This window comes from Drosophila grimshawi, unplaced genomic scaffold (assembly GCF_018153295.1).
Source record: "Drosophila grimshawi isolate 15287-2541.00 unplaced genomic scaffold, ASM1815329v1 contig_1367, whole genome shotgun sequence".
In the NCBI taxonomy this organism is placed as follows: Eukaryota; Metazoa; Arthropoda; class Insecta; order Diptera; family Drosophilidae; genus Drosophila; species Drosophila grimshawi.
Genome location: NW_025062889.1, coordinates 13385396 through 13405836, shown reverse-complemented (window position 1 = coordinate 13405836; position 20441 = coordinate 13385396). Strand labels below are relative to the sequence as shown.

Below are 20441 nucleotides of genomic sequence, written 5' to 3'. Positions count from 1 at the left end.
TATTTTGGTAGAGTTAATTACATTTTTGCTATGCAATAATGCAAAATGCACATTAGTTGATTCAAAAATTTGCATCAGACATCATAAATTTACTGGCAGTTTGAAAATAGTCGCATTTTAATTATATTGAAGAGTGGCCAGAGGTAAGGAGGTTTTAAGATAATATATAGGGCGAGAGCCACTGAATAAATAATTAAACATAATGCGATTTCCAGTTAAAATATAAAATCAGTAAATTGCTAATATTGCGCAATAAATTTACATATTTGTTTGGAGTTCGCGATTATTTTGCTTTGATTAAAATAGTTATTGTTATTGTAGTTATTAATCCTATTGATTGATAGATTGTGGTGCATCACTGAGACTACGGCGTATTTCAAAATAAGTATCATCCGTTTATTCTATTGGTCTATCTAAATCGCTTTCTAATACGTTGCTGTTCTGGATAATATTTGCGTAGCTCACTGCAATTAGGTTGGTGTATTGGATAAATTGACATTATTTATTTTAAGCATACTTAAAGGAGCTCCCAGACGCAGATTTTCAAAGGGCCTTTGAATTATATAGAAAAATATTATCAAACTGCTTGCAAATATGAGGAATTCAAACAAGTAAAAATATTCCATTTGCAGGGCGAACAAAAATCAATCCAAATGAGAATACTCTTTTGAAGGGCGTATCACAGATTCATATATTCCATGAATAATGCTCAGCGTTAAATGTTTCAATTTTACTGTGTAAACTGTACAATTCAATAATATCCTTAAGCACACATTTGATATATAGCTTTAATATAGATATAATGATTATGAGAAAGAAGAAATGCGAAATTGCACTTTTCTTATCCTATGCTTTATTTATTATTAGAACCAACTGCATGAGTTATGGAATGTATTGCAAATAAACTTGAATTAAATTTCATAATAATAGGTGCAAAGCGTATTGAAACGCAACCAAAATGCCAGCATTCAATGTCCTGCAACCAGCAGCAACAATAAAGGTCACCATTTCCAGTTCGAGCTCAAATAAGCATTGGGCCCCTTGGTAGAAGTGCCACTCTGCACATTCTGTGTGTGTGTTTTTGTGTGTGTGTGTTGGATTGTTTGCTTCTGCATCCCATCGGCTCGTAATAATTGCAGCTGCACGTTTACAATTTGTACGTGGTGTGTGTGGTTTTGGTTTGGTTTCGTTTCGTTTCGTTATTCGGGCTTGATAAAAATGAGCATCGGAAATGCGAATATAAATTTTGTCATATCTGATGTACAACTGTGTGACTGAATGTGTGTGCGTGTGTGTGTGTATGTGTGTCTGTGCCAGGATAAGCGTAATGGCTGGCATTATATTTGCAGGCAGAGCTGCCAGGAAGTCGGGTAGACAGCGGACGGCAGTCAGCAGACCAATCATCAGAAGTATGCAACGGGCAGTTGTCCCGGTAGAGGAAACGGAAATGACATGCAATAAAACACAAAGGCGCACGCATCGGAGCCATGCCAGCTCGATCGGTGGTTGGGTGGTGCGCTGCTGTCAACCATTGTGGATTATAAACACAAAATGGCATCTAAAAACAGAAATCTATCTGGGCAAATGCATCGCCAGAAACTTTTACAAAATTACAATTGCAAAAGTTGTACACTTAAAAGAGAAGAGACAGAAGAAAGAAAGGCATGGGAGAGAGAGAGAGATAGAAAATTGAGACACAAGCGAACCCGCAGCTGCTGGCCAGACAATAACCTCCTCTCCGCCCTAACACCCTGGCACCCTTGACCAGATATTTGAGTGCGCCTTTGTGTGCGTTAACGCCAAGTCATTTGGCTTATCAATGCCAGACGCAGACCATTTTGCGCTTATCGCTCGTACGCATCACACTTCGCATAGCCTTGTCGCATGCAGGTGGCCAAACCAGCAATCGATGCTCATTTGCCGTTTCCCCAAAATCTCATACCGATTTAATGCGACAAATTTACTTGCAGAGTGTAGTCTGGAATGTATTATTAAGCTGCCATTAGGCTAGGGCTCTAGGGTGACAAACAGGACTTGCTTGTTATGCATTGGTTGGTCAGGCCCATTGACATGTATGCAAACATTGCTCTAATGATGGTCAGCCAAGTGGCCACTAACTGCCTATTGACAGCAGCAAACAACCTCTACTGCTTCAATATCTCTACCTCTGTCTCCCATTTCAGCCACCTTTCCCTGCTGCTGCAGTCACTTGCCAACTGCTGCTTGCTTTATTGGCTAATTACGCCCTGCAGCAGCAATCGTTGCAGTTGCATGCCTGCATGTGATTGCTCGTTGCTGCTGTTGTCCCAGGGCCCATTCTCTGTCGCAGCGCTTGGGAGCCAGTTATTAGCATATGCTCTAAATTACGTTCATTTTTTTACATTCGATTTTAATTTCCATGAAGCAGCCTCTGGAACTCTTTTTTTTTATATACATACATTTACATGCATACATTTGCTCGACATGCGCCTAATTTATATTCATTATCTGATCCATAATTATAGATAACTCTCTATATCAAGAGTCGCAACATGCAACAGTCAGCTCAGAATCAGATTTCAGTACTCCAATTTTGTTGTTATTTCATGTTTGTCCTTGAACTTAAATGTTACTCAAACGATGACTGATTCACTGTCTCAATATTTGACTAGCGCATTTGGCAGCAGGTCGGGAAACATCCCCCAGTTGTAGCCTAAATCTTAATCTGGCTTAAGCTTACCTCAGTGCTGCGCGCTACCTTCAGTTCTTCTGTTGTTGGCACAAATAATTGCAAACAAGGTGCCGTAAAGAAAGTTTCAATGTGGCAACTTGCGGAAAGGGTGTGCAAATATTTGTGGCGCAAATCTTGAAAAATCAATTTCAAAAGAATTTTTAAATCAAAAGCAAGGAAGGGCAAAGCTTAATCGGCAAAGCAAACTGCTGTGAATCGATATGAGGCCTGTATAAAATTAAGACTACTGGAAAGGAAATTCCAGAGTTATAAAATATATAAACCTATTTATATATTTTAAGGACTATTGTATAAGTTAGTGACCAGAGAATCTTTGATGACTACATAAAATCATGCAAATCAATTTTTAATATTTCGATAGCTAATTAACTAAACTTTGATTGCTTACTAGATTAATATTGAGATGAAAGTCCAGGAGCTTGAGCACCATTACTCGATGTTGTATATATTCGTAGAAGTAAATTGAGATTAATTTCCAAACCTTTCCCCTTAGTTCTTTAATTGAAAATAATGTTTTCTTTGAACTCTTTATTCATATGGTTTCGTACAAATTAGGCCTTAATGTAGAATTATTGTAAGATTTTTGTTTTAGCCAAATTATATCGCATCGGTTTTCCTACTTAAACAAATGCTAGTCAATTAAAAGTATTGTTTGTAAATAGTTGCTGCATAAAACTTAGATTCAATAAATACAAATCTGTATATGTGTATGTGGTATGCGTATATTATTGTATGCTTAGTTATGTATATAGTTCTCTTGCATTATAAATAGTTATCATAGCTAATTTATGTATATATATATTGTATATTGTTATTTGTATAAAAAATATAAGCATATCAAGTAGTAATATAGTACTTCGTTTAGTTTAATTCACATAACTAGGGATGAACTATATATTTGGAACAGTATTGAGAAACCCAGTCGAGGTTTTCATATATTGTAATTGTTGCATTTTGTAATTACCAATTCCTTAACTCGACGCCTTAAATCTCAAGTTGAACTTTATTGCTTTGTAAAAGTGCGGGATATGAGTTTTGCTCTCAGCTCTGCATTAGTATGAGTATGTAATATATGTGGAAAATTGATGACCACCAGGTGGCTGCTGCTTCGTTAGCATTTATCGCTGGCGGCGCTTCATTTATTTACAACCCAATGCGCAATCAGCACGTAATTAAAATGCCCGCCGGCTTACAGCATCACGAAATGATGCAGTTTTTGTCCTTGTCGTTGGACATCTCAGAGGGCTTCCTTTTGCGATCGTAGGCCAGCGCATCATTGGGCACATAGCTAACGCGTACGCCACCATAGTGTCGCCGCTGGGGCAGTTGATACATCATCATATAATCCTCGGAGCTGGATGAGCTCGATGAGCATGTGGAGCACACATCCGATTCCTCAGATTCATCGCGCACACGCTCCCGATCCCGATCTCGCTCCCTTTCCCGTTCCCGTTCCCTTTCACGTCTGGGTGACTTGTGAGGCGCCTCAGCTGGCGTAGTTGCCTGAAGCAGCGAGGGTGTTCCCTGGTAGGAGGAGGACAACGGCTGGGCGGGTGCATACGTGTCCGCTCTGGTTGTGGAATGCGATCGATGACCGCTTCCACTGCGATGATGATGACCCGACGATGACTTGCGACGACGACGTCTACGCGAGTTATGCCCATGCCCATGACGATTGCCATCCCGTTCTCGTTCTCGATCCCGATCCCTGTCCCTATCTCTATCACGGTCTCTATCTCTTTCCCTCTCGCCACCGCTGGTGCCGGCTCCGTTGCCGGAGTAGCTGCGTGATCGCGGCAACGTATCAGGAATGCCCTCGAAGCGGACGCCCTTCTTCTTGCTGGGCTCACCGCTCATCGGCGAGGAGGAGCTGGCGCCGCTGAGTATAGAAACGGGATGTGTGGCCGGCTGCGTTGCCGAATGCGTGGACAACGGCGTATTCAAAGAGCAATCGCCAGCTGAATGCGTCGGCGAACCCATCAGCTCCGGCGGCAGTGCCGTCGAAGCAACACTCAGATTGGGTGTGGGCAGCTCGGGCAGCTCTCCGACGGCTGTCGTCAGTGGTGGCGGCGGCAACGGTGGATGCATAATGTCCGCATACTCGTGTTGCGATGCGTGGAACTGCTGCACAGAGGCGTGCATTGGCGGAGCCGGCAGTTGTTGGGCAAAGTGTGGGAGATGCTGGGCGTTGGCCAGGCCCAGTTCTGGCATGCTGGAGGTAATGGAGTTCTCCAGCTTGGAGACCTGCTGCAGCTGCCGCTGCAACTGATAGCTGTGGGTGGCACCCAGCGGGGGCTTGGCCGGCCACGCTGCATCCAAATTGGTGGCCATCTCATTAAAATTGTAGACGCCATCGCGCTGCAGCTCCATGGGCTTGGGCATCAGATGCGGCTGGAATTCACCGGGTGAATTCAAGGGTGACATATTCTGTGAACTGGAGAAGTCGGTAAAGTCACCGCCGCCGCTGGCACTAGCAACATTGTGGCCACTCCTCTCCAGATCCTTGACAACGCCCGCATCCGAGTCGGAGGTGGAAGCAACGCCTGCTGCGGCCAGTTGCTGACTCTGCAGTTGGTACATCGCCTGATTGAAGCTGGCCTGATGTTGTTGCTGCTGCTGCGGTGACATGGGCGGCGAGCTGGATGCGTGGCTGCTCGGGATTCGCGCCTGCTGCTGCGTTCGCACTCGCTGCGCCGGCGGCGTGGGCGTCGTGTACATGCCCGTGCCGGAGCTATCCGACGGCGTTGGTGGCTCACCTTTGCTGCAGGCTATCGAACAATAGATGGCGCCACGGCGCGGCAAAAAAGCGCGACCCAGCAATGAACAGCGACATGTGTTGCATGAGAAACACTCATCGGTGGCATGCCAATGCTGCCCATCGTGGCTCATCTGGCCCTGATCGACGCCAATCGCTTCGCCGCAATAGTCGCAATACTCGGCAAACATGGCATCAAAGCACAGCAGACAATAGGGTTTGCCCTCGCGCATTATGTAACGCTGACCTCCGAGCTGTTTGTCGCACTCGTGGCAGGCAAAGTGATTCATGTGCCAGGCACGTCCTTCCGCCTCCGTGCACTCATCCGCCAGGATTATCTATGTAGTTTTTTTCAAGTGTAAGAAAGTTACAGTAAACTTTGTCAAAGGCAAAGAGCGTGAATAGGGTTAAGGAAATTACCTCATCGCAAGCGGAGCAGCGTGGCTTGAGTGTCTCGGCATGATGGCGCCCACAATACATGCGTCCATCGCGATGGAAGTAGATGAGATCCACGAGCAGCTCGCGGCAGATGCAGCACGTAAAACACCCCGGATGCCAGCTGGCATTGGGACCCAAGCGTGTGGCGAAGACGGCAATGTCGCCAGTGGATATCAGCTCATCGCACTGAGAAAAAAGTGTATTTCCAGATTTGGTAATTTGGTATATGAAGTCGGGGTAGGGGACTCTATATGTACTTACACCATCGCAGGGACGTGCGCTCATCAGCTGTCGGACATTGCCGCGACCGAGTGCATCACGTTTGCGCTGTGTGGAAAACAGACGCAGCTCCTTGCGTTCCTCATCCGTCAGTGAGTGACAGTAACGAACCTGAAATGACAGAAGAAGAACCGTTTGTTATGAAACACCCATGGAGACAGAGAGACAGACAGTGAAAGAGAGAGAGAGAGAGAGAGAGAGACAGGCAAATCATATGTTCAAGTTGATGGTGGGCAGGTAAACTACTGCTGCTTCTGCTGCCTCGAGTGATCTTTCCAAGAAGTAAACGCTGGGGCAGATTGTTTGTCTGCAACAACAGCTAAAGCTTCAGCTCGAGTGGCCAGTCAGTGGGTTGGGCAGACAACCGCAGACAGCGAACGGTAGCTATGGGCAGCCATCCAATGCTCCCCATCAACTGCTACTTCTGCTGGGATATCTTCTAGTTTAACTGCTGCTCCTCCTTCTCCACCTACCCAAGTTGGTCGCTTGCGGTCAGCATCTCTCGTTTGTGTTGTATGCAAATTTTTTGGGCTGCCTCTTTTTTGTTGGCCCCAGCTCACAATTTGATTTGACTTTCGGCATGGAACTTGGGCATTTCGCAAACAGCAACAGACACACGCACTCACAACCACTACTAAAGTCTGGCCAGCTCTCTGATACTGGTCGTTAACATGGCAACCCTCAGTTAGTGGCGGTGGTTCAGAGTGGTAAATGCTAAAATGCTCAAATGGTAACTGATATCTCTAACCGCTCAGCTGTGGGAATCCGCTCAACGTTGTTTTGATACCCTATTGGGAGGGTACTCTAATTGTGACATTGAATGCGTAATAAATTGAGAAAGACATGTATACCCCAAAAATTGATAGTTCTGTGAGAAATTTGATCTTAACTTAACGGTCAGTTTAAATATATTTTAGAGAACTTAATACAGGTGCCTATTTTTGTAAAGCTTGATCAGTTTTCTGCCAGTGAAATGATTGGTCAAAAGCGCAGCTATTGGCTTTAAAGCTTTCTGTTATGAATGACATTTAACTTAAATTGGAAAATATAAGTAATTTTTTATTGTATTTCCTCACCAACCATGTAAAAAATGCTTGGCACTCTTCAACAAAATTTGTTTGGAAGACTATTTGATCTTCGGCAATGCTAAGTTCGTTTTCCAAGTTTTTATATTTGATTGCTTTTTTTTTGCAGTTTTCATCGTAGCCTTGTGGTTTTTGTCAGGGTGCCAGTTCAGTTAGTTGCACTTGTTTCCTTGATTAATTAAAAGGCTCAGGAATAACAATAACAACAACAAGAACAACCAGGGGCATGGAATGTGTGGGAAAATCGCTGGCATTGACTTTGATATGCCGTTGCCGTAATTCGAGTTGTCGTTGCGAGGACACGAGGCCATTCAATCACGATAAAATGCGCACACATTTGAATAAATACCACGAAATTGACAGTGCAGGGCCAGTGTCACCCCAGGGACTGCAGCAGCACAGTGGATAGATACACACAGATATATACAGTGGGATACACTGGGACACACTCACCTCGTTATCATGCGGCGGCAGTTGATGCAGCAATTGTCGCACACGATACTGCTCTCCGGGACTGTTGACGTATGGCACTTTGTCGTCGGGTATTTGCGAAAAGTACAAGCGAACCTGCAAAAAACCAAAAATAACAAGTAAGTCAAAAAACAAAAAACGAAAAACGAAAGAAAATGTTTGAGATTTGAGTAGGATGAGTACTGGAGTGGAATGCAGCTGGAGCAGAGAGTAAGCCTAAGCTCAACTAAATGCAAAAAGGGTTAAGGCAAATCTCCTTCACTCAATCATCATCATCATCATCAGCAACAACAAGAACGACATGATCACGTACGGGGCAGCAGCAGCACAGTTGGGCTGTCAAATGCTGCGACTGACTGCACAGCAGGTTGCTGCCTAAAGATTTTTGATTTTATTACGTTGATTTGGCATTTTGGCCAGGTTGAAAGGTGCGCAACGTGCTGCCTCGGTCAACTTCTAAGCCGCTCAGCTACTCAGTTTATTGGCCACGTTTTTACCAGCGTGTTTTTTTTTCAAGTGCGCCGATTGGCGTAAAATTTAAGCATGCGATCTGCCAACAAATGACCAATAGCCCAACAACCGGCTCTCAGTCGAAGACGACAGCAGCCAACTGGCAAGCGTCTGCTGGTCTGACTGTACCGACTGGACTGACTGGACGGACTGGACTAGACTGACTGACTGCCTGACTGACACATGGCTTATGCTGCGTCAACGTAAATGGCTGTAAATAAATTTTCAATTCTGTTTGTAGCGTTTGCCAAAAATACAATATGGCAATGGCAATGGCAATGGCAATGATAGCACGACACAAAAAAGCAAAGCAAGACTGCTTTAGTTGACAGTGCCTGAATGAAAGTATACCCTGTTTATAGGATTAGAGTAACCTATTATGTGTTCGTATTTTAAACAGTGCTGACGCCAAATCTATATTGCTTATGTATTTGTTAACTTCTTTCTCTTTGGCACACAAGTTGCTTTACTTGAATATGCCCCTTTTGAGGCACGTCAAAGCCTACAGGGTATTTCAACGGCTGACTGCGAGACATGTGATAGGCAGCGGTGTCAGTTTGAGCGGGATTAACGCGATCCAATGCATTTTGGACTGAGGCTGAGGCTGCAAGTCAAAGAGTCGCTGTCGCCTCATGGGCTTGGCCCCGACCTCTAACTGATGTTAGTGCAGGCTAAATAAAAAAATGCCCTAAAAAATGTTAGTAGCGCACTTCTGGGCGCCGCAGCCGCTGGAAAAGATTGCGCAAGATTTATTTGGCATTGTCGCATATTTTACGCAAATAATTTATGTGGCGTTAACGCTAGCCAAAAAAATAATTGAAAAAATCGTTTGAAATGTTACCAGTGTGTGGTTGTATTCTTTTTTTTTTGTGCAATACGCGCATTGGATTGGCCATAAAAGTCGCATTTGAGAAATGGCTAACAAGTATAGGAAAAACAGCTGCAACCAATGTGGGCAGAAGTTGTGCAGAGTTACTTTTATTAACGCAATCTAATTTCGAATATATATGCAGACAACTAGCGCTGTACAGAATGGCCCACACGCTAAGCAGACTTCAGATACCCAAGACTCAATCGCGGAGTGCAGCCAGAAGCGCCGCGAGGCGTGCATCTGCTATCAGTTTAACACTGAGAAGAAACTGGTTGATTTATGGACTGACATAGCAGCACCTCTTAGCCTTGGCCGTTTGCGATTTAGTGACAAAATCACGCACAATAAGTCAAGTTGGGCACAATGCCAACAGCTTATCGCAGAGCACAAATCACGAATCACAAATCTGAAATATCCCAAGAGGCTTGGCGACATCGACTCACCTGATCCGGTCGCAGGCCAGGCGGCACCCAAGTGTACTCCTCAAGCGCACAGCCGCTGTCGTCGTCTGAATGCGACTGTCGCTGAATATCCATGTGAGGACCGGCGAGAAAGGGTGCATGTGCCGCTACCGTCGAGCAGTTGACCGACGGATGATGCAGCAGCGAAGGGGGCGACGGTGTCGAAAGCGCCGGCGACAGCTGATGATGCTGCTGATGCGCATGTAGATGTTGCTGTGTTGAATTTGTGTACTTTGCATTCGAGGAACAGCCCGATGCGGCGGGTGAATACTGTGCGGCAGCAGCTTGTCCGGGCGGCAGCATCGGCAGCTGTTGATGATGCGGCGGCAAGTATTGCTGATGACGTTGCAGCGGCAGCGGCGATGTCGGCAACATGCCCGCATTCTGTGCCGCATACAAAGCGCTTGCCGAGGAGCTACTGGGCAGTCCGAGGTTGCCCAGCGCCTGTGGCGGCAGGGTGCCTTGACTCGGCGAGAAGTGGCGCGGCAGCGTAGGTATCTTCTGCAGATAGGAGATCTGCGTCAGCGGCGTGCGACTTATGGGCCTGCAACATAAAGAGAGAGGGGAGAGATAGTGAGTGTGAGAATCAGTATGGCCTTTAGTTATTGGAATTTTTGTGGCGTGGCAAATTTAAACTCAATTAACATTTTTGCGGCTATTACATGGCGGGTTAAAGGTTTCGACGTGGTCTGGGAAATTGTGCTGTTGTAACAAAATGATTTAAACCTTTCGTGGACATGCCCAAATCATATTTTCAATGCATTATAAAACCACATGCAATATGATTATGCTTTTATTCCTTTGTAAATCATTGGTTGTATGTGGTCTTGCACTTGATATATGTACATGTCTATTTATTTTACATACATTCGTATTTACTCTATTTTTTCATTTTAAACAAGCTGTCAATTTTAGTTTGTTTTTTATGCGACGCCATAAAAAAAGGATTGTACATCAAAATGAAAATACAAGTACGCTTCACAGCGTTTACACAAATAAATCGACAGCTCATGTTGTCGTTGTTGTCTGATATATATACATATATATATATGTATGTGTGTATATATACATGTTTGAATGTTTTTGCTGTTGTCTGCTTTCCGGGCCCTTGGGCTGTCGCTGTTTGTCATTTTGTTGTACGCCTGACATTGTTATCCTAGCAGCGTCCCGAATGCACTGCAAACAGCACTGGCGGACTTTTGACTGTTTATCTGTGTGAATGAATTTGTGTATGTATGTGTTGGTATTGCTATTATGCTGGTATTGAGGAGCTATCCAAAGCTGTAAAGTTCTCTGTACATATGTAAAACGTTCGGCTTAATTTTAAACATTTTGTAGAGTTCACATGCAATATAATTAATATTTATTGCAGTATATTACTAAAAATTAACTGATGAGAAATTTAAAAAGTTCAGCCAAAATACTGGAATCAATTAAAAGTACGTTACAATCGGACACAAGTGATCTTGTTTGATTTTTAAATTAATTTTTTAATTAAAATATTATTTTCGAGGCACAATATTCAAACAAAACGAATTGCTTTCAATTGCTGCTTGATTATTAATAAGCGTAGAGTAAAACAATATTAAAAATATTATTGTATTTAATAATAAGTGTTGATTGAATTGAAAAATTGTTTTAAAACATTTGCAAGTATTTGACCCAGCACAACAATAAATCAGCAAAACAACTCTCTGTGTTAGTTAATAATATCGAATATCTTCAAGGATGACAAATATAGAATAGAAAAACAGAATTTATGTACTAAAATACTAAAGCGACCGCAGATTTCAATTGTAGGGGATTTGAGGCTCGCCTTATATCAACCGCAGCACGCACCATTTCATGCCAGTTGTTTTTGCAGTTGTTGTAGCTATCAAAGGATAACTGTGCATTGTCTGCGCATATGTAACTGTAGCTGCGACTCCGTTGGCCGGAGTTGGATGGGGCTGATGGGCTGATGGGCGTAACCGGCTCTGTGGTACTGCTTGGATATATTCATGCATCGTACGTATGTGAGTGTATTTGTGAGTGTCTCTGTGTGCTCATGCGGGCGTTTTATCAAAACAATGTGGCCGCCCTTTTGTTGTTTTTGTTTTTTTTTTGTTTTTTTGTTTTGATGTCCGTGATGATTTAACCAGGCAAATTCATTCTTTTTGTTTCCGCATCCGCTTTAGCGATTGCAATTCCATTTCTAGTTCGCTGACTTCAGCGCAGTTGCTGATGTGTCAATATTGTCCGAGGTGGTGGCATAATGGTGGTGCGAGTGGTGCGAGCGGTTGCTGCGGTTTGCCCCGTAAATTAATTGCGCAGATTTTTCGACTTTGTCCGCCAGTAAACCAAGCTAAAATGTAGTTTCAGCCATTGTTTTATGGAGCGTCGACATTTGCATTTTAAAGCGCAAAACGCTGTCCCCAATGGAGGAATGGAAGAATGCGTGACGTCGAGTTGCGGGCGTGGGATTTACCAAAAAGGGTATCCAATGCACGTGCAGTCGACGTTGCCATTGCCGTTGCATTCACAGCTGGAGACAGATGCCAACGGCGGGTAGCTAAAAGTGTTGGCTGCTGTCAAATCAGCCGCATTCAAACTCAAATTACAAGCCAAACAAACGGCTGGCAGGAGACTGCAGACGGCAACTGGGGACCGTATCGTACCGACCGTACTGGACCGAACGCAAATGGCTGTAGTGCTGTACACAAATGAATAGCGAACCAAATGGCACATTGCACATTGCACAAAAACTGTGCCTAAACACAAAATTTGTTGCAGCGCATTTGGAAAAAATGATAGGAGACTGCAGCTGGAGCACAGAGCTGCAGTTGAAGTCTTTTGAATTTATTGTGCGGTCAGTTGGTTGGGTTGTATGCCTGTTGGCGACCTGCATTTCTTTTCATTCGCGCGGCATTTCAGCATTTGAGCAATTTGCAAATTTATTGTTGACTGCAGCGAATTGCGTAAAATTGGCCAGCAATTGTTGGCCAAGTTTCAATTTGTAGTGCCAGCGACTAGGTTTATTAAGCCATTAAGGCTAGCAGTCACAGGCTTCGAAAATGGAAAGTGGCAGACGATAGCAGAACTGGTCAAACGCACAGCAAACACGCACAAATTTGCGTATGTGGCGCAGCAATGTTGCCCAGCAACATGTTGCTAAGCTGATTGTTGCCATAAAAAAGCGACTTTTATTGTGGAAATACCCTTGGGTTATGAGTGTGTGTAAAATAAATGCGGGCACTTTGGCCTGCGGGCAGCTGTTGCCAATATTTGTATTTGCATTGCCAAAGCATAAAATGACGAGGAGGAAGAAGCAACATTTACAGGAGCAGCAGTGGAAAAGAAGGGTTCATGCTGAGGCTCACTTTGGCAGTCATTGAACCAAAAAATAAGAAATTTAAAAACAAGAAATAACTGAGATCCTAGGAGCGACGAAGATTACATACACTTTCAGACCGATGTCCTACTGTCAGCAGCAAAAATACGAATACATGCCAATTTTAATCAGGATAACTTTACAAATGAGGGATTCACTCGTAAATGGTAGTGCTGATCAATAATATGTACACTTTTTACGAAGTGTTTTCTTCCAATGAGTTACACACTTCACATTCAAATAGTATTACCCATGGCAAGGGTACAAAAATGAATAACAAAGCGAAAACTGGTTTCAACCACTTGGTTTGCCACTTCTCTCTAGGCTCATGCTTTCGCGCCCTAAAACTAGTTCAAAGCGTTGCCATTGATAAACCGCGACTTTGTTTCTTGTTCCTCTTCCTCTTCTTGTGCTTCTTGCAGCTGCACGACCGTGTCAAGTGGCGGCTTCATCAGCTCAAGCACTCACCATCTCTACATTATACTTATAGCTTTCAGGCCGAGGAGATCGCCCATTGTACTATATTTAGCAGGGCCGCTTATCTGGTGACTGGCATCTAAATGAATGATCATTATATACGCCATAGCAAATGCGTTGACAAATTGCAAAGTCGCGTCTCAGCCGAAAGATCTGAGCCATGGCCAACAGCAACAAGAGCAACAATTGGCTGTCACTTTGTGCGGTTAGCTGGGCCAACATATTTGGGTTAATGCCCGAAGGCAGGCGAAAGTTTCCACTAATAGTTTTCCATAGCATTTGGTTCAATTCTAACCAACCAACCCTCCCTCTCTCTCTCCTCCAGCAAATTAAGCGACCGACCAACCGTTGAACCGACAGGTTGTCCCTTAAATGCCGATATTCGTTGCTGGAATTTTACCATTGAGACTTGTTTAGGAAGTTTTACGATGACTCCGACAAATCAACAAAAACAACTACAATAATTATTGTCCAGGCTTATTCGAGACTCCTGCGACCAGCAGCGGCTGCAGCGTTTTATTGTTTTTCAGGCTACACATTTAGCAGGCAATAGTCGGCAGCAAAATATCCTGTACTTTGCTTAAGAAAAATCAATACTATTTTAACATAAATATACATATAAACACACTGTTTGATGCATGCTTTTAAATAGCTTAAGGCGACTTTTATTGTGAAAGTCTTATTAAAAAGTCTTTAGTACCAATTAACTCTTTTTTCCAACAAAACGTGCAAAATGTTTTAATGGTCTTCCATTTAATGTAATAAGGCCATATGTACTAAATTAAATTGTCCATGGTATGTTAGCAACACCAATAAGAAAAAGTTAAATAAAATCCTGCAAGTAGTAGTAGCTGCTCAAGGCTTTATTAAAACCCATGCAGCAAACTCACAACTAGTGCGATTGTCATAAACGATTTTTGAATTGCCAATAAAAGTAGCCGTAAACTTTATGGCAAACATGGAGGAACACACGTAACAGCGTCTAAGCCCCGGCGGGACTCCTACTGCTCCTTCTCCTGTCTCTCCTTCCCAGCTGCCCCATTGTGTCTAGCACCAGCTCCAAGCTGAAGCCCCCAGCTCTTTGCTTCAGTCGCTGTCTGCCGCTGTCAACATGACATTTGGCGTGTTGACATTTTTATTGACTTTGGCAGTGACTCGTACTCTGCTTGTGGCTGGCAAACATTCTACGTTGCTGTTGGTGTTGTTGTTGTTGTTCTTTTCTTCTTGTTTTTTATTTTTGCAGCTAAAAGTTGATTAAGAATGTCGGCTGCAACAGCAGAGCCCATGCTGGGACCCATTCTCCGACTGCGTGTGGCCAGGCACTGCATTTATTGCGCATACGCCAAGTGTCACTAATTGCAAACACACACACATGTATACACACACATTTTGAAATCAATTAAATGACTAACTGTAAATGAAAGCCATCTGTTAATATGTATGCTCAATTTAGAAAGTCGCGCATTAGCAAAATAATTGCATAATTTCTGCACATCACAACATGAATTTTCACACCAAATCCGCTAAGCAAGACGAAGGGGAGGAGCCGCCGCTTGGTAGAACAGAAGGAGGAGGTGGAGGCGTCGGAGCAGCTGGACTTTCAAGTCAAAAGCCAGCGAGAACAAATTGTTTGCTTATCTTTTGGTAACAAAGCTGATGACCAATTAATGTTGTTGCTGCTCTTTTTGTTATTGTTGTTGTCGCCAACATTTACAGGCGGCAAATGGTTGCTGCAACATTTTGCTTTGGCTTTCTGCTCTGCTAACGGCAACGAAAATTGTTTTGTAAGCGTGCAAATTTTCACAGCTGCTTCAACAGCAACAACTATGCCAGTAATTTGTGCCTGAGACTGTGTCTGTGCTGCTGCGCTTATGTGCTGTTGTTGCTGCGCGGCAAACATCGAAGCAAAGATGCCACAACACTTCAACCGTTGAGGCCCAGAAGTGTTAGCTGGAAACAAAAGCAGGTTTCAGAACAGAACTCAGCCGGAAAATGTAGGGAGCGTTGTTGTGTGTTAGCTGCACTTAACTCAACTTGGTCGCTACGATGTCCCTCTCTTCTCTACTGTCAGAGTCTTTGTGTCTCTGTGTGTGCTGTGAAATTACATCATCAATGCAAATTTGGTGCGCAGAGTGACTGGAGAAGAATCGCTGACATAACTGGCAATAATGTAGAGAGCATGGTAATTGATTCGCAGCGTTATTATTGCTTCAGCAACAGCAACAAAAAGCTGTTTGCCAGCTTCTAATTAATTTTTAACTCTCTGTAAATTCATCAAAATTGAAACGCATTTGTTTCGGATCGCTAACTGATTGAAGGTTCCTTTCGAGGCACAGGTCTTTCACTTTATGTCTCTTAGTCGGTGTGTGGCTAGAACCAACTCCAAGTACAAGTCCAAGTCCAGGTCCAAACAGGCCTACGGCTAGAGGCAACCAGCAGCATCCAACATCCAGCTTCACCAATTCCAGCAACGGTCGTTGTCTTTGGTCTATGAACTTGTTTTTTTTTATCATCTCTCTCTCTCGTTGTTTTTAATTGAAGCCGTGTCTTTGCTTTTTATGCTTTTTGTTCATCTTGTCCTCCTCTTCTTTTATTTTGCTGTTGTTGTTATTGTTGTTGTTGTTGTTGTTGGATTCCGTCTGGGGCTATTATAAATTATGCGGCTGCTTCGATTTTCATTTTATACATTCATGTTTCCTCACTGCGTGGTGATTATGCTCAATTTTGTTTTTGACCATAATTACTGGCCAGTGATTCGGGCCAACCATTCGTGTATCCGTTAGCTTTTAGCGTTTCGATTCGCTTTTCGGCTCATCTTAGCTTCTTCGCGCTTGGTGTCGTTTTTTGTGTTTGGTGTTTGCTAAGCAAATTGGCATTGATTGATATTTATTTCACCTTTGGCACTCGAAATAAAGCAAAGTCCGCTGCTTGAGCAATTGTAAAATACATCAGCCAACACATAAGCACATAATTTTAAAACATTCGAACTAGGGTTTTGTTTAACTTATCAACGAACTGTGAGTATTTGTCGACCTTGACTTGAGGGCCCAATCGATAGCTGTTTGAGTTCTGTTTGAGTGTATTTAATACTTGTAAAAAATCAGATTTGTTTAAATTCGTATATAAGTATTTGATTATTATGATGATAAGTGTGAGGGTCGCAAATTTTATTTTATGTCGGCGGGCTTAAAAATTTGATAAATTGCGAACTGTTATTCATGCAGACTACGCTGAGATGTTTCGCATTTATTGATTTATTATTGTGGCAATATCTCAAAAGCTTATAAGTATTTGAATCCACATTAAGATATAATAAACTATCGAAAAATGTTTCATATTTCACACTTAGCTTCAAGAACATTGCAGTCGTATAAATCATTAGATTAGACAAGTCTTTGGCACCTGCCTTTTGCGAGCAATAAAACCCAACCGCAATTATTAATGACATTTGCAGACGCTAAACATGTCCACCGCAACCGCGAGGAGTAGGAGTTGGACGAGTAGAGGAAGCTGCAACAGTCGATGGGGATGATTTATGTGCCACGCTCCTGAACAAAACTGTTCACAAATTAACCGTAATATGATTTACAGAAAGCCGCTTTGCTGCTGCTGCTGCTGCTTTTCCCAGAGTGCAAGTTGCCTGCCTTTGATTTATGACCAACTGCAGTCGGAATCTAATTTCTTGGCCATTAACAAAACTAAAGCAGATCAGCGGCAGAGGTAAAGAAGCTGTTGCCTACGCAGGCGGCGCAGCATGTTGCGCTTCAGCGGCTTTGAAATTGAACTCCAACTGCGCAGCATCGAGTCTGAGATTCGATTCTGAATAGATCTTGTTTTGGCTGCTAGTCCCCTAGTTGTGTATTGTTGTGAGTTGTTGCAGGTCCGCCAACGACAACAAGACGACGACAACAGGCAAAATTAAGCGCAGAACTTTTGGCAAATGTTGACAAAGTCAACGGTAACTGTTCGATCTGAACTTGGTGACTAACTGTTGTTTGGTATGTTGACAACTGTAGCTGGACTAAACATGGCATTTAATGCCATTGCTAATTGCTTTATGAGTGCATGACAATATCAATAGCAGCATATGCAACTGATTCCAAACGATAAACGCAAAGTTGCTACTGACGATAGCAGCTTAAGGCAACAATCCTAGAGAGATCTTAATGCCATGGCTATAACTGACGCACTGCAAAAACTGGTCATCATTGCAAAACGTGATATATGTATTACAGGTTAATTGCTGCTTTTCTATCAAATCATATAATTATACACTTTAATTGCTCTTAGTACTACACCAAGACAGTATCAAATACCATATGAATAGTTATATGAGATGGGTATTTTTGGACCAGCTCTCATTCGTAACTTTAAATCTAAATGGACTTGTTGTTATCGAGCTGATATAAAAACTGTTATTGTAAATTTCGTTACAGTGTTTAAGAAATTGTACTAACAGATCTGGTTATCTATGTACAACTAGTCACTTGGCTGCTTGCAAAAGCTGTTCTCGATAATATCAAATGCACACAAACAATGATAATGCACAACGAGTCGTTTCGTTTGCCGGGCCCAAAAACGCTTATCATGATTAGAAACTAACGACTTTGCTGACTGTCCACTGTTTGCCACTTGCCACTGTGGTAAGAAAACCTGAAAAGCCTGGCCACCAACTTGGGCTAGCAAGTTCAACATCTAACGAGGCAGGAATGCAAAGAGTGTTAATGCACTAACTACCCCTCCCACCCGCTACATCTCTCTATCTCTATCTTTATATCTATTTCTCTCTCTGAAGCAGGTAAGCATGCAGCAGAGTGGCATGCAGGCAATTTAAATGCAAAGAGTGCACTTCGCCAAAGTGAAGCTGTCAATAAAAATTACGCGCGGTTTTTCCCTCTTAGTTTTATTTATTTTCTTTAATTTTGTTGCTGCTGGTGTTGCTGTTGCCCTGCTATCGGCCATAAATTTATAGCCGGCATGTTAAGCGCGTGTATGCGTTAATTGTTTAATTAATTAGCGAGAAATGCACTAAGTGATTTGTTGCCGCCTAATATGCGGCTGCGTGCGAGCTGAATGCTCCGTTCTGCTTGCCTTTTGGTAATGTTAGCCCGCAGCAACAATGGCCCAGGCGGAACAATGAAAAGTCTATGCTCCGAGGCGCATGTCATTTAGCTGTCAACTTTTGGCAACAAAAGGCAGCTCCAGATCTGCATAATGCTAAAATACGCATTTCTTTTCAGACCTATGTAATGCTAGTGTGTGTGTGAGTGTGTACGTGTATTTGTATCAAAATATATCCAAAACCAATTGGCTGACGTGGGCGCAGACATGTTGAAGCTAAACAAAATGTATCGTGAGTTGGCAGAATGGCAGGAATTCTGTAATCCCAGCTAGAGATGGACGCGTGACACGAACGTGCCTGGCTCAATACCAAACGATACGACTTTGTTAATAAAGGGATATTTGGCATGGTGGTTGAAAATGAATCAATTTGAATAGCTTCAGGCTTCGAAAGGCTAAAATTAGAAAACCATTGTAAAATACATACGCAATTGATGAAATTTCAGTTATTTGTGCAACATAGCGATGAGTGTCGTGTTTCGTGTTTAATCCGACACACGTTCATCTCGAATTAAAATTAAATTTCAATTTCTTTTCGGCCCCTGATATCTGGCAATCGGATATGCCCGATGTGATTTGGATTTGGACATTTTGACAGCTGCTCGAGCGCTTGAGAAATGCTTCAGCGTGTGGAAGGGCAACTGGCTTATGGCCATTATCGTAGCTCAAATCACGCGTAAGCAAAATATACAATTAATATGCGACGCAATTGTTGGTAAGACACAAAAACACATACGGGCTAAACTCGGCTGACAGCCCTCTCCATTCATGACTTTGTAATTAGCATGCCAAATGCTTGTGCTAAAGCGGCAGGGTGCCAGATACAGAGTGAGAAAGAAGTTAACATTTGTATGAAGATAAATACTTTAATGGCCTCCCTTAATTTCACAAGAAGAGGAACGCAAAACAAAAACATATATAAAGATAATATTTTTTAGTTTTTGCATAAATAAATCACGAAGCGATTCACTTGTTGCTTTGACTGTCGCACTTGACTGGCGCCGTCGGTCTTACTCTTAGTTTGTCTGGACCTCCAAAAGGCAAGCTGGCTACTAAGCAAGTTGGCCAATTGTGTGGCGGGCCATGACTGTTGCATGCACTGCCAAGATTGAGTTTGGTTTTGTAATTGCTTCTGCAATTTTGCAACAGTCACAGTAATAGCTGTGCGATGCCATGCTGCACCAGCAGCGAAGTCACACAAATGACTCAGTAACGCCCCAGAGTCATTTATCAGGAGCTCTGGCAAATGTGCCAGTGGAACTTGCCTTTAATATCAGTTGTTGTTGGTGCCGGCTATCCAAGTGCCCTTAATGGCTTTCTTAATTAAAAACAAAATCAATATGAATATCTTCTTTGAATGTAAGGGCGTTACCAGTGACAAATTGCACTCTTTCTATTATTGTAAAGCACTCTACATTTATCTATACATTGAACATAGATATACCATCAGTGCAACAAATATCATCGATGCAGGCCAACTTCTAGTCACGCACTGTCCACTAGAGCAGTTTGTAAAATTTGAACACAAAGAAATGTTACAGTCTTAACTTCTATTGTCTTTATAAACGAGCTATTCTGGCAACTAAAGAAGAAAAGTTCAGTTAAGAAATCAATTTACTGTTATATCTTATATCTTCACAATGCTGTGTTTAAGAAGGGCTATAGATGCTAGGCATAAAATTCGAATTTACAAGAAAGCAATGCATCAATACTATTCTACTATACTCACTGTCACGAGTGCTATAAAAATTCTGTTATTTGAAGGCTTTATTTTTTACACAAATCCTATACCTTTTTGGATTTTGTTAGTATTCTTAAGCTATCATTGCGTGCATGCTAATTATGTTGTGAGAGAGATATTATATTTTTCAT

The 20441-nt window shown here is 42.7% G+C and overlaps 1 protein-coding gene across 3 annotated transcripts in view; it reads right to left on the bottom strand.

The window, feature by feature from the left end:
- Window positions 1-3283: 3283 nt before the first annotated feature.
- Window positions 3284-20441, bottom strand: part of LOC6559222 (protein prickle) — a 68056-nt gene continuing 50898 nt past the window's right edge. For 2 of the 3 annotated variants that reach the window (XM_032735206.2, XM_032735205.1), the window contains exons 2-5: window positions 9584-10145; window positions 7742-7855; window positions 5907-6314; window positions 3284-5824 (exon numbers count right to left, since the gene is read on the bottom strand). In XM_032735206.2, the coding sequence (XP_032591097.1) occupies window positions 3929-5824; window positions 5907-6314; window positions 7742-7855; window positions 9584-10145 (2980 nt within the window). In that variant the 3' untranslated portion in view covers window positions 3284-3928. The remainder of the gene's footprint in view (window positions 5825-5906; window positions 6315-7741; window positions 7856-9583; window positions 10146-20441) is intronic. The other variant, XM_001986685.2, reaches the window with a different exon arrangement.